Here is a 13,624-nt window from a genome sequence, read left to right on the forward strand (position 1 = left end):
TAAACAATTGGGGACAACTAGCTTGAAAATAGGACAATATTCGTAGCTATAGAAATATTTGTTTAAACCACTGTGTTCCAAGAAATATATGTAGAACATTAGTTCTGTAATTACGAAAGGTTGTAGGGTTAAAAAATTTGGAAAACATTGAGCCAAATAGGTGCCTTTGTTATTGTTGGTTGTGAGCTTGACCTCAGGGTCTGGGTACTGCCCCTCAGCTCTTTTTGCTCAAGGCTAGAACTCTACCACTTTGAGCCACAGCACTACTTCTGGCTTTCTGATTGTTAATTAGTGATAAGAGTCTCAAAGATTTTCCCGCCTGGGATGGCATTGAACAGTGATCCTCATATTTCAGTCTCCTGAGTAGCTAGGATTACATACATGAGCCATCAGTGCTAGGCCCAAATTGGGGCTTTATTCTCCTTTACTGACTAGGAACTTTGTGAGAATCTCATGCTATGTTGATTATGACACTAGGAAGGAGCTCCAACTGGACACAATTCCCAGTTTATTTACAGAATATCTTGTGGAACTAAGTGTTCTGTGAGATATGTAAGGGGGAACTAAATTATATACTGGCTAGACAGAATGGACTCAAGGAAGATATGTATGTTGTTTTTTAGTCCGTTGAAATTTAATTAGATTTTACCTGTATAACTTTTACTGTCAATTGATTTTCTGTACATCTGGACCTTAGTTAAAATTAATACTCCATTCTAAGCACTACCACCATCGACTGCCAACTAAGAAGACAGGCAAACATTAAAAAAATTCTTATATACTTTATTTTTTTTCTTCTTTATTGTCAAAGTGAAGTATAGAGGGGTTAGTTTCATATGTAAGGCAGTGAATACATTTCTGATTCAACTTGTTACCTCCTCCCTCATTTTCCCCTTCCACCCCCCATGAGTTGTACAGTTGCTTACATCAAATGGTTTTGTAAGTATTGTACTTTTGGAATGGTTTGTCATTTTATACTTTGTCTCTCAATTTTGGTATTCCCTTTCCCCTCACTAGTTCTAATACATGTATATACAGTATCCAGGGTAGTAAGATCAGATACAGTGATAGCAGGGGTAAAACCATGAGAAGGGAATACAAGAGATAAAAAAGAAAAAAAAGCACACAGTTTCACATGGCATGTTGAAAAATTACAGCAATGATATACTACTTGTTTCAGCTGAATTTTTTTTTAAGTATACATGTACCTATATAGGTAATCAAACTATGCTTGGAAATTAATTTTAATTAATCATTTAAACAAAGACTTGCAAACAAATGTTTCCCTGGTTTTAAAACACATAGTAGGGGGGGCTGGGAATAGGGCCTAGTGGCAAGAGTGCTTGCCTCATATACATGAAGCCCTGGGTTCGATTCCCCAGCACCACATATATAGAAAATGGCCAGAAGTGGCGCTGTGGCTCAAGAGGTAGAGTGCTAGCCTTGAGCAAAAAGAAGCCAGGGACAGTGCTCAGGCTGAGTCCAAGGCCCAGGACTGGCAAAAAAACAAAACAAAACAACAACACACACATAGTAGGGTATTATAGATGATAGCTTCAAATAATTCTACACATGTCATTGTTCACTATAGATGTTTATTTCAGCTGGTCCAGAACTCATCTCTCTCATCCTGAGCTCTTAAGCTTTCAACACATGGCTTCAAGAGCTTTGAGGAATTTTCTCTATCTCAGTATTCCAGAAGAAAGAGTATAGGAGAACATGGTCATGGAATAAATTATTTTTTTACTCACATTTCATTAGCAAGAGTTTAGTTAGGGGCTGGGGATATGGCCTAGTGGCAAGAGTGCTTGCCTCATATACATGAGGCCCTGGGTTCGATTCCCCAGCACCACATATACAGAAAATGGCCAGAAGTGGCGCTGTGGCTCAAGTGGCAGAGTGCTAGCCTTGAGCAAGAAGAAGCCAGGGACAGTGTTCAGGCCCTGAGTCCAAGCCCCAGGACTGGCAAAAAAAAAAAAAAAAGAGTTTAGTTAGATTGCCATATCTAAAAGCAGAGAATGCTACTAGGAAGTAGTGTTAAGCTGTGTGCTCAGAAGAGGAGGAAAAAATAGGTTTGGAAAACGGCTAGCTAGCAGGCTACCTCCTAGAAGTATGCTTTAAAGTTTTCTTGAGGATAAACACTTTAATCTTCCAAGGATTTCTGACACTGTAACTTGTAATATTCTTCCCAATTTAGGAATTACACTATCAGAATATTTCCGTGACATGGGCTACCATGTCAGCATGATGGCTGACTCTACCTCCAGATGGGCTGAGGCCCTTAGAGAAATCTCTGGTCGCCTCGCTGAAATGCCTGCAGGTAAATTTTGGTATTGTTTATCTTATAAGCGACTGATAGTAGTTTAGGGGCTTATTTAGAACTCCCTTAATGTTTTTTTCCCCTCTTTTAGACAGTGGCTATCCTGCATACCTTGGTGCCCGTCTGGCCTCTTTCTATGAGCGAGCAGGCAGAGTGAAGTGTCTTGGAAATCCTGAGAGAGAAGGGAGTGTCAGCATTGTAGGAGCGTAAGTATCGAAACCATTTACTTTCTTAATTTTTTTTTTCTGAAGATAGGAGCTTGCTATGTAGCCCAGATTGAGCTGGGACTTGAAATCCTCCTGCTTCTGCCTCCTGAATGATAGGATTATAGGCTTGCACTGCTTTACCCAGCTCATATAGTTTACTTTTCAAAAGGAAAAAATTATCTAGAGAGAAACTGTTTACCTTCATCTGGGAGCAGTGGTTCTTAGGCTACACTACCGAGTCACCCACAAAGCTTTGGAAAGGATCTCTTTAAAGATGTGTGAATCATCTCTGTGTGTTTAGGTTCCATAGGTAAGACACCACTGCTTAAATTCAAGCTAAAATATTTTAGGAATAACTTACCGAGTTATAGACATGTTAAGGTGAGATTTGTGTCATGGAAAAAAGATTTACTACATAAAGCTCATACTTTGTTCTTAGAGTTTTTTCTTCCTTTATGCTTCATCTACTTGATTAGAATAAAGCTTAGTATTATTAATTTTTTTCTTATTTCTCATATGGGAAGGCATCCAATGGCTTTCCTTCTTGCTGGGTGTGGTGGTGCATACCCTGCTTGGCATGGAGGCACAGGTAGTATGATTGAAGTAAGAGGCTAGCCGCAGGCCAAAGAAAGGAAAAAGAAAAAGGGAGACTATCCAAAAACTAACTACAGCAAAAAAGTCAGGATTTAACTCAAGGGTAGAGTACCTGCCTAACAAACACAAAGCTCTGAATTCAAACCCCAGTATTACCAAAGCAAAATAATATAAAACAAACATTTGGGGTTTTTTCATATTTGTTAGCACAGTATTGGCTTTTAAGATTTTTTCTTTCTAGGAACTGTTTATGTTTAATCATTTATATAAAAAGTTAGGACTAGGGGTATAGTTCATTGACAGCATGCATTGGTAACATGCTTGAAACCCCATGTTCAATCTTGGTACCAAAGATAAGTAAATGTGGGCTGGGAATGTGGCTTAGTGGCAAGAGTGCTTGCCAAAGATAAGTAAATAATCAGTTATTTACATTCATTGACTTTCATATATTGTATTTTTCATGAGCATTTTAGTATCTATTTAAAATCAATTCATACAAGTTTTTTCATGTGTTTTACATGAATATTTATTTATTTATTTATTTTCATGTAGAGTTTCTCCACCTGGTGGAGATTTTTCTGATCCAGTAACATCTGCTACTCTTGGTATTGTTCAGGTATGTCTACCCCTTGTACAGTCATCTTCTGAGCCTTTCTCCCTTTGCCTTCCCAGCTGTTCTACTAGTAGCTAAGTCATCTTGAAATATTTTACATCCAAATAGTAGGCAGTGGCAAAGTGTATTTTTAGAACATCATTAACACTGAGAGCTTTTAATATTGTGTTTTTTCTTTGGTCTTTAACATAAACTTAACATCTATGTAACATGTTAATGTGCTACAAAGCAGGTAACAAATCTTTATTAGTGTTGAGAGTTGTGTTAGTATTTAAGCTAGAATAACCCTAGCTATAGAAGTGAATATGCCTGTTATGGTACAATGGCAAAAAATTCAGAGGTTTATTTCTACTCACAGCGTGGTCCAAGGCAGATGATGTTATCAGGAAGTGAAGTCCAGGGCTCCTTCCATGTTGTGATTGCACTGTCACTTAACCTGGCAGTCTACATCTGGCTGGCAGAAGGGAAACCATGCAAAAGGCACATCCACTCCTTGAACCTTGGGCTCAAAAGTGGCAGTCTACTCATTCTTTTAACTATGCCCAGATGAAAGCAAGTCGAGGAAATGTAGTTTCTACCCATGCTTCCTTGTGACACGGCATTAGTTTAGTGGATAGCTAGCTAATGTGGCCATTAAAAGAAGCTTCAATAAAAGATGTGTGTGAATTAGAGCTATACTTAAAAAAAATATATATATATATGCATTAGTGTATACACACATATGTAATTCATGTAGGACAAAATATTTACCTATGTTTCCAACAGTATCAGAAGTTATGTCAGACAAAGGCTGAATTTACAACTGTTAAAGCTGTTAAAGTTTTTAACATTTGCTAAAATTTTGAGTTTTAAATTGGGGGAAGGTGGAACAAAGTATGCATAAAATATCTGTAAATGTTTGACCTGGGTTGGTCCTTAATGATCAGAGCTGGGTTTAATCAGAACTTTAGAGGTGTTGTTTTATACACTAAGTGTCTGTTTCATCTCAGTAAGCTTTTTCTGATTCTTCTATTTATACTATTTTATAATAATCTTTAAAATAGTCAAGTTTCCTTTTACTATCAAATTTGACAGCCAATAAGAAAATTTGATTTGTAGATGTTACTTACCCTGAAAATTTGATTTGTATTTGTTACTTACCCTGAAAATGAGAGGATTACATTTTTTAAAAAGTAATTGTTATTAAGGTGTTGTATGGAGGGATTATCATTTCATAAGTCAGGTAATGAATACATTTTTTTGACAGTATCACCCCTTCCATTGCTTTCCTTCACTGTCCCCTTCCCATCCCTGCCCACAAGTAACACAGACCATTTCCCACATAGTGTATACTAAATAGCATGGTTGCGTTTGTTCACCATTCTTCCCTCCCTTTCTGCATCCTACCCCTTAAGCCCCCCCAAACAGAAAACAATTCCCAAGCAAAATGAAGCACCACCACCAACAATAACAAAAAACCATGTTTCCACTTCCTGGAGTTTGTTTCGATAAATAGTATCTGATTATTTGTGTGTGAATGCCCAGAGTTCTAATTAAAATTTTCTGCAAGTTGTATTCTATTTAAATCACATAATGGCTTCTACTAAAAAAGACATGATTTGACCAGTAAGTTTCAAGATACATTGTACTCATGAATTGACATGTTGGACTGAAACCCCTCTGTACAACAACTAAAGTTAATTTTTTAAAAAAAAAGGGTAAGTTTAAAATTCCACATGTAGGACCCACAAATATACTGAAATACTTTTAAAAAACTTTTCAAGAAAAACGATTTTGTTTGTTTTTTGATCAGGTGTTCTGGGGCTTAGATAAGAAACTAGCTCAGCGTAAGCATTTCCCCTCTGTCAATTGGCTCATCAGCTACAGCAAGTACATGCGTGCCTTGGACGAGTACTACGACAAACACTTCACAGAATTTGTTCCTCTCAGGACCAAGGCAAAGGAAATTCTGCAGGAAGAAGAAGACCTTGCAGAAATTGTACAGCTAGTGGGAAAGGTAAGTTGTTAAATGCCATGGAGGCTATAGGAATCTGTAGGTTACAGTGGAACATTATAAAAGACAACTAAAACCATGAATGTGCAGATTTTTGCAAACTTACTACTTAATAAGCTTAAGTTTTGAAAACGTAAATATCAGATATTTTTTTTTAAAAAACTAGATACTCTAATTATTCACTCTATTATAAGAGTACAGGTAATTGACTGGCTCTGATATTTTTCGGTACTTCCAGGAAGTCTTTGTTGGTGATTCTAGTAACAGTACTATTATCTCTTGTTTGTTTGTTTTTTACCAGTCCTGGGGCTTGAACTCAGAGCCTGAGCATTGCCTGGCTTCTTTTTGCTCTAGGCTAGCACTCTGCCGCTTGAGCCACAGTGCCACTTCTGGCCATTTTCTATATTGTGGTGCTGGGGAATCAAACCCAGGGCTTCATGTATATGAGTCAAGCATTCTTGCCACTAGACCATATTCCCAGCCCCATCCCTTTCTTTCTTCCTTCCTTTTGCGCTCTCTCTCTCTCTCTCTTTCCTGAACTTGCTTGCTCAAAGCTAGCACTCTACCACTTGAGCCACAGCTTTACTTCCAGCTTTGGATTAGTTAGCTACAAATAAGAGTCTTACAGACTTTCCATCTGGGCTGGCTTTGAACTGCAGTCCTCAAATCTCAGTCTTTTGAGTAGCTAGGGATAAAAATGTGAGCCATCGGTACCCAGCCTTATTTAGCCTTTCCAAGGAAAAAAAATCCTGGCACTGCTACAGTACAGATGAATCTTGAGGACATGAGCATAGAATTTCAGATTTACAGTTGGAAAAGTTCTGAAATGTGTTTAGCAACTGTGTGTCTGTACTTAATACTACTGAGGTGTACTCTTACAAGTTGTTACAATGGTAAATTTTGTTACATACTTTTTACACATTAAAAAGGGAACAATCAATCAAGTGTCCATGACTCATACTTACAGTCCTAGTTACTTGGAGGCAAAGATCTGAGGATCATGGTTTGAATTCAGCATGGGCAGAAAAGTCCATGAGACTCTTATCTCCAATTAGCCTATGGAATAAAGGGTGGAAGCAAAAGTATAACTTGAGGTGGAGTGCCAGTCTTGACCACAAAATCTGAGAGAACCCTAGCCCTGAGGTCAAGTACCAGTTTCAGCACCCCCCCCCCCAGAAAAAGAACAATCAAAAAGAAGTTATAAAGTTATTTTATTGATGATAAGTAACTGTTGATTATGTAAGTTTACTTTGATAAGTAAATAATTGATTGGCTGGTTGTCACCATTGATCTCGTATCATGGAGTATACTTTTAAAAATACATTTTTCTATTCTAGGCTTCCTTAGCAGAAACAGATAAAATCACTTTGGAGGTGGCAAAACTTATCAAAGATGACTTCCTACAACAAAATGGATATACACCCTATGACAGGTAAGCTATACTGATTTCCATTTTTTATTTGAGTTGTTGGTTGTGTTTTAGCAAAGTTGCTGCCTATACATTAAGGACTTTTTCAGACATGCCCTAACTCTGTATTTGCTTATTTTGTATCTAAAATGTCCCCTGGTCTTGATTGGTTTATTATGTTATGACTATCTTCACATATACAACCATCTATAATTAGAGTAAATTATTGCATGGTTTTTAAGAGTCTGGGTAGTGATCGTTGCTTGTCTCAGAAAGCTTTGCTATTTCTTTCCATTGCCCATGTTTTATTCCTTGCATAAGTAATTATGTTCTGCTTTTCTGCCTCATTTCTCAAGAGTCGTGTCTCTTTCTAAACATCCTTGTTGTGCATGCTGTGACTATGTCTTGTTAATAGTTCCCATTTCTTTTAAATGGGAATTTGAGCCTTTCATCAAGTCATTTTTTTTTACATTATCTAAGAACCAAAAAGAAGTGAGAAAATAGACTAGCTAGAAGGTGGGGCAAGCAAACAATATGCCAATATGTCAGTAAGCCTTAGAACTCCTCTATATTGTGAGTGGTACTGAACCTCCCACATAAAGGTAACTCATCAAGGGAGAAATTGTTATATAACAGGGGTATATATAAAATTCAGTGTTTGCTCGTGTGTATTTGTTAAAAGGTATGGATAAATGAAAATGAGTACATTAAACAAAAGGAGGCAGGCGACCAGTGGCTCCTGCCTATAATCTTAGCTACTCAGGAGACTGAGATCTGGGGATCACAGTTTGAAGTCAGCCTGGGCAACAATATCCTTGAGACTCTTTTTTTTTTTGCCAGTTCTGGGCCTTGAACTCAGGGCCTGAGCACTGACCCTGGCTTCTTTTTGCACTCTGCCACTTGAGCCACAGCGCCGCTTCTGGCCATTTTCTATAATGTGGTGCTGAGGAATCGAACTCAGGGCTTCATGTATAAGGCAAGCACTCTTGGCCACTCGGCCATATTCCCAGCCCCTCCTTCATATGCTTATCTCCAAATAAACTCCAGAAAAGTGGGGAATAGAGTTGTGGCTCAAGTGGTAGAGCACTGGCCTTGAGCACAAAAGCTCAGAGGCAGTGCTCAGCCCCTGAGTTAAAGCCTCAGAAATGGCACAAAATAAAATACAAAATGAGCCACTATTAACTTTAACATCCTGCATTTTCTTGCTTTCCTGTTGTTCATTAAGCTTTAACCTATGATCACAGGGATCTTTACGGTTCAGTTATTTTACCACTCATTATTTAACTGCATTGTTAAACACAACAAAAAAACACAAAACAAGCCTTGAGAATCATTAGTAGCCACAGTGTCTCATTGTTCCTCTTGTTCCATGGTTTTAACAGAAGAGAAATAGTCATTACCTTCGAAGTAAATAGTATGTTTCTCCACATATATCAATGTCTGTCCAAAATATTAAGTAGTTTTTTACTGTTCTTTTTCATTCTTTGTGTATTATTCTATACATAAATGAAATTGTCTTTTCTTTGGAGTTGGAGATTATTTTTGCTAATTGATCTGATCTTCATTTATTTTAGGTTCTGCCCATTCTATAAGACAGTAGGGATGCTGTCCAACATGATTGCATTTTATGATATGGCCCGAAGAGCTGTTGAGACCACTGCCCAGAGTGACAATAAAATTACATGGTCCATTATCCGTGAGCACATGGGAGAGATTCTCTATAAACTTTCTTCCATGAAATTCAAGGTAGATTTTTCTGCTACAACTTTTAAAAATTAATCCCTCTTCCCTCCTTCCTCCCTTTTCCTTCTCTTCTCTTTTTTCTTTTTCTTCCTTTCATCTTATTTCCCCTTCTCTTCTCTTCTTTCCTTTCATTTATTATTTATTATTTTATTATTTTCACATGTGCTCAAGTTGAATGAAACCAGCATTGGCCTCAAAATTAATTTCAGTATGGTGTATCAGGGTGGATTTGCATTGTGTAACTCCTTTGAAAACTTAACAGTAACAAAATGAAGCTGAGAGAGCTGGGGGTTAAGAGGAAAAAGGCAAATGAATGGGGAGAGGAGTGGCAGACAAATGTAGTCATAATATTCAATATACATATGTGAAAATGGAACTTGGAAATTTGAAGCAATGGGTAAAGTATTAAATGAAGGCAAAGAATTCTGGAAGTGATGACGTTGCACACATAAACTGACACTGAGTTGAGAAACCTCTTTCTTTAACTAAAGATAATCAAAATTAATTTTTAATGGAAAAAAGCAGGATTTCAATGAAAAAAATATAGTATGTCATGTCTGAAATAAGTGCTGATATATGTTTTTTTCTTTTGTGGTAGCATAGGCAATTTAGAGCTAAGTTCATTGTTGAATAGCAATTAACTTCACCTGCCTATAAGACCTAGTGCCCACATGCTTCTGTAATGATGTCTTCTTTGTTTATTTCTGTTTGTTTTTGTTTTATTTCTGTCTTTTTTTCCCCTAGTCATGGGGCTTGAACTCTGGTCCTGGGCTCTGTCCATGAGCTCTTCAGCTCAAGGCTAGCACTCTACCACTTGAGCCATAGCTCCACTTCCAGTTTTTTGGTGGTTAATTGGAGAAAAGAGTCTCACAGACTTTCCTGCCCAGGCTGGCTTTGAACTGTGATCCTCAGATCTCAGCCTCCTGAGTAGCTAGGATTACAGGCATGAGCCACCAGCACCTGACTGTTTACATCTTTTAAATACCTGATTTATATTTTTAAACATTTATATGCTCTTTCCCTATTTTGTAAATATATAAGAAAAATAAACAAAGTGAAATTACAGTAAAAATCCAAACATAAGACTGTTGAAAAATTGTCTCTTGGGCACTGGTAGCTCATGCTTGATTCTAGTTGCTCAGGAAGCTGAGATTATAGGATTGCAGTTTAAAGCTAGCCCAGGCAAGAAGAATCTAAAGGACATATTTCGTTAAGCTGCAAAATTCTGGACTGGACGCATGGTTCACAAGCTTGAGGCTGGGAGCTCACACCTCAACCCCAGTAGCAACACGAGTGCACGCACACATGCACACGCACACACACACATACACATATTTTTAAGATATGTAATCAGTTTGGTTGCTTTCATTGTTTACAACTTATGACATCAGGCATATTTTTCTATTGAGATTTTTCTATCAAATTTACGTCATGAGAATTTTTGTTGCTTTTTTTGCCAGTCCTGGGGCTTGAACTTAAGGCCTGAGCACTGTCCCTGGCTTCTTTTTGCTCAAGGCTAACACTCTGCCACTTGAGCCACAGCACCACTTCTGGCTTTTTCTGTTTATGTGGTGCTGAGAAATCAAACCCAGGGCTTTATGCATATGAGGCAAGCACTCTTCCTCTAGGACATATTCCCAGCCCCATCAAGAGAATTTTTTAATGTCATTTGATATTCTATAGCATTTTCTTGGGCTAGAAAGAAATAATTTCCATCCTCAGACAGTATGTTTCCAATTTTGGTGTGGATGATTTTGTAGTTCTTTATGTATGATCTTGAGCATTTTCCTACAGTTTAAACATTTTAAAGTCTCTTTTATATATATTACTCAATTAAGTTGCTTTCCATAAGGATTTTTTTTTTTTTTTGCCAGTCCTACAGCTTGAACTCAGGGCCTGGGCACTTTCCCTGAGCCTCTTTTGCTCAAGCCTAGCCCTCTACCACTGATCTACAACGCCACTTCCAGCATTTTTGTTTATGTGGTGCTGAGGAATCGAATCCAGGGCTTCATGCATGCAAGGCAAGCACTCTTCCACTAGGGCACATTCTCAGCCCTCCATAGAGATTTTTTTTTTTTTTTTTTTTTGGCCAGTCCTAGGGCTTGGACTCAGGGCCTGAGCACTGTCCCTGGCTTCTTTTTGCTCAAGGCTAGCACTCTGCCACTTGAGCCACAGCACCACTTCTGGCCATTTTCTGTATATGTGGTACTGGGGAATCGAACCCAGGGCCTCATGTATATGAGGCAGGCACTCTTGCCACTAGGCCATATCCCCAGCCCCTCCATAGAGATTTTAAGTATGGTGCATTCTAGGATTATTTTCCAGATTTTCCTTCTCCATCCACATATAATAATACCAGCTTTGAATTAATTGTGTTGTGACTAAGTGAATTCTGAGTTACCATACACTTAGTCACACTCACCTAGTATGTGGTGCTGCACAGTTGCCTGCACATTTTCGAGGCTTAGTCATTGAACACAGCATGCAAAATATAAAAACGGAATTTTTTTTCTGTATAGTTGGAGTTTAACTCCATTTATACATTTCTACCTGAAGGAGAATGAAGGTACCTTTGACTCCTGCTGGTATGCCTCACTTTATATTAGATATAAATAACTTGCCACACCCTAAAATTCTTTTCCAAAGGTAAATTAAATTTGTAATGTCTTCTTTTCAGGATCCAGTGAAAGATGGTGAGATGAAGATTAAGAGTGACTATGCACAACTTCTTGAAGACATGCAGAATGCATTCCGTAGCCTGGAAGATTAGAACTGTGATTTCTTTCCTCTTCTTCCTCAGCAAGTTCATATGTGGATATTTTCCTAAATTTCTCATCTCAAACTCTTGGCTTCTTTTTTGTGCAGCTTTGAGATTAGTGCCTATGTGCATTACAGTTTGTTTTGCTGTTTATTTGGCAAGTCTTAAACAAACATTCCTTTGTTCCAGTGTTTGAGGGCCTTCCTGATTCCTTATGTGAAGTGGTGAATGTAGTAGATATGATGTACAATAGCTATACTACTGTAAACTTGTTTGTATAGTGGCACCCCTCCTTCTCCTAAGTGTGTCCTTTCTTCATCTCCATTAAATTATAAACAGAACTACTGCATGTCTGTCTCTGCAATGGATTTGGAATGGAAGGCCTTTTGAAAGGGACATTGGGAAATGACTCAGTTTCTATACAAGCAAAGGCATTTGCAGCCTTGTTCAGTCACTGACTTGCAGGAAATACTTCCTTTTAAAAACATGGATGATTAATGTTCCAATTATGCACTACTTCCCCAGTTGAAACTAGAAGTACTTACCAGGAACTGTTGGGAACTATGTTGTTTCTAAAACAGGCTTTTATGAGCCTCTGCCTAATAGGTGAATCCATTCCCTCTAAAAAAAAAAAAAAAAAAAAAAACAGGTAAAAAGGAGCTAGGTAGGCAAACTTAGAGTAACATGATATTCTTAAAGTATATTTCATTTCACCAGGAATAACTCCATATCAAAGATTATTATATATTGCATTACTAGGAAGTTTTTTATATATTACATTTGAAACCATCATCAAAATTTAATGCACATCATATCCTCATTTTTTCCTCAAACATCTTAGGAGCTTCAGCTCCTAAGGTTATATTGCAGTGTGATGAGCAGGAAAATGCCATAGGGACAACAGGAGTAGTAAGTGAGTAAAGGCTGATTGCCTTTTTCTTTCTGAGTGCTGGTCCTGGGATGGTACTCAGGGCCTAGGTGCTGTCCTTGAGCTTTTGTGTTGAGGGCTTGTGCTTTACCACTTCAGCAACACCTTCACTTTTGCCTTTTGTGTAGCTAAATGGAGGTAAGAGTCACAGACTTTCCTGCCTGGGATAGCTTGAAACCATGGTCCTCAGATCTCATGTTTCTGGCTCACAATTGTAAGCCACCAGCACCTAGCCAAGGCTGATTGTCTTTTAAAAGACAGCTGGGCTCTAGTGATTCTTAGGGCCAGAGTGGCATTGTTTTTGTCAAGCAATGACTTGAGTCGCTTTCAAATGTTTTTTTGGCTTGCTGAATTTTTTAACAACCAATTTACCAAATGAAGAAAATATCACTTTCATGTGGTTTTCATTTACTAGCTCAGGTTTCTCAAAATATCGATGGCCATAACAGCATATTAGTTTCCATTCTGTGTAATAGGGATAAATTAATCTTTATGTCTACTGATAATAGAAACTGGGTCATTTGAAAACAAAAGGATGAATTTCATCCTGTTCTTTAAGAATATGCTTAAAAATAGTTTTCTGCATTTGCGTAGAAAGGCACATTGCAGAACAGCTTTGAGAGCAACTCTTTCTCATGAACTCTTCCTGACCAATAGTGTGGCATCATTGCTTCCTGTTAGGGGAGAGGAAAGGATGTGAATGTGTCTGCCAATCTCCAATATGCATAAGTAATAACATAAATAAAATATTTATTTTATGCCTCAGTTTGTTATTGAAGTTTTTAGATCATGCATTTCTTTTGGTCTGTTAAGGGTAGATGAAGTCAGTATACAATTCAGATGGAGTTTTATGTAAATCCATGCAGGAGCCATGATTTAACTCAGTGGCCTACTATTCAGGCAAGATACTTTTCCATATAACTTTTTTTTTTTAACCTTCTACAATGTTGACCAATAAGGATTATGCAATGATTTGTTGAGCTGTGGACTTAATGGTGCTGCCTAATCAGTTAGCTTCCAATGTGGCTTTCTATTCAGAGGCCCTAAGACTAGTAGAAATT

At 37.8% G+C, this 13,624-nt stretch overlaps 1 protein-coding gene across 2 annotated transcripts in view; it reads left to right on the forward strand.

Annotated features, from left to right (window-relative positions):
* Atp6v1a (ATPase H+ transporting V1 subunit A) overlaps window positions 1-13,328 on the forward strand; it is a 51,700-nt gene extending 38,372 nt beyond the window's left edge. For both annotated transcript variants that reach the window (XM_048346634.1, XM_048346635.1), the window contains exons 9-15: window positions 2,198-2,320; window positions 2,412-2,526; window positions 3,673-3,736; window positions 5,526-5,729; window positions 7,064-7,158; window positions 8,709-8,880; window positions 11,555-13,328. In XM_048346634.1, the coding sequence (XP_048202591.1) occupies window positions 2,198-2,320; window positions 2,412-2,526; window positions 3,673-3,736; window positions 5,526-5,729; window positions 7,064-7,158; window positions 8,709-8,880; window positions 11,555-11,647 (866 nt within the window). In that variant the 3' untranslated portion in view covers window positions 11,648-13,328. The remainder of the gene's footprint in view (window positions 1-2,197; window positions 2,321-2,411; window positions 2,527-3,672; window positions 3,737-5,525; window positions 5,730-7,063; window positions 7,159-8,708; window positions 8,881-11,554) is intronic.
* Window positions 13,329-13,624: the final 296 nt, after the last annotated feature.

This window comes from Perognathus longimembris, chromosome 5, assembly GCF_023159225.1.
Source record: "Perognathus longimembris pacificus isolate PPM17 chromosome 5, ASM2315922v1, whole genome shotgun sequence".
Lineage (NCBI taxonomy): Eukaryota > Metazoa > Chordata > Mammalia > Rodentia > Heteromyidae > Perognathus > Perognathus longimembris.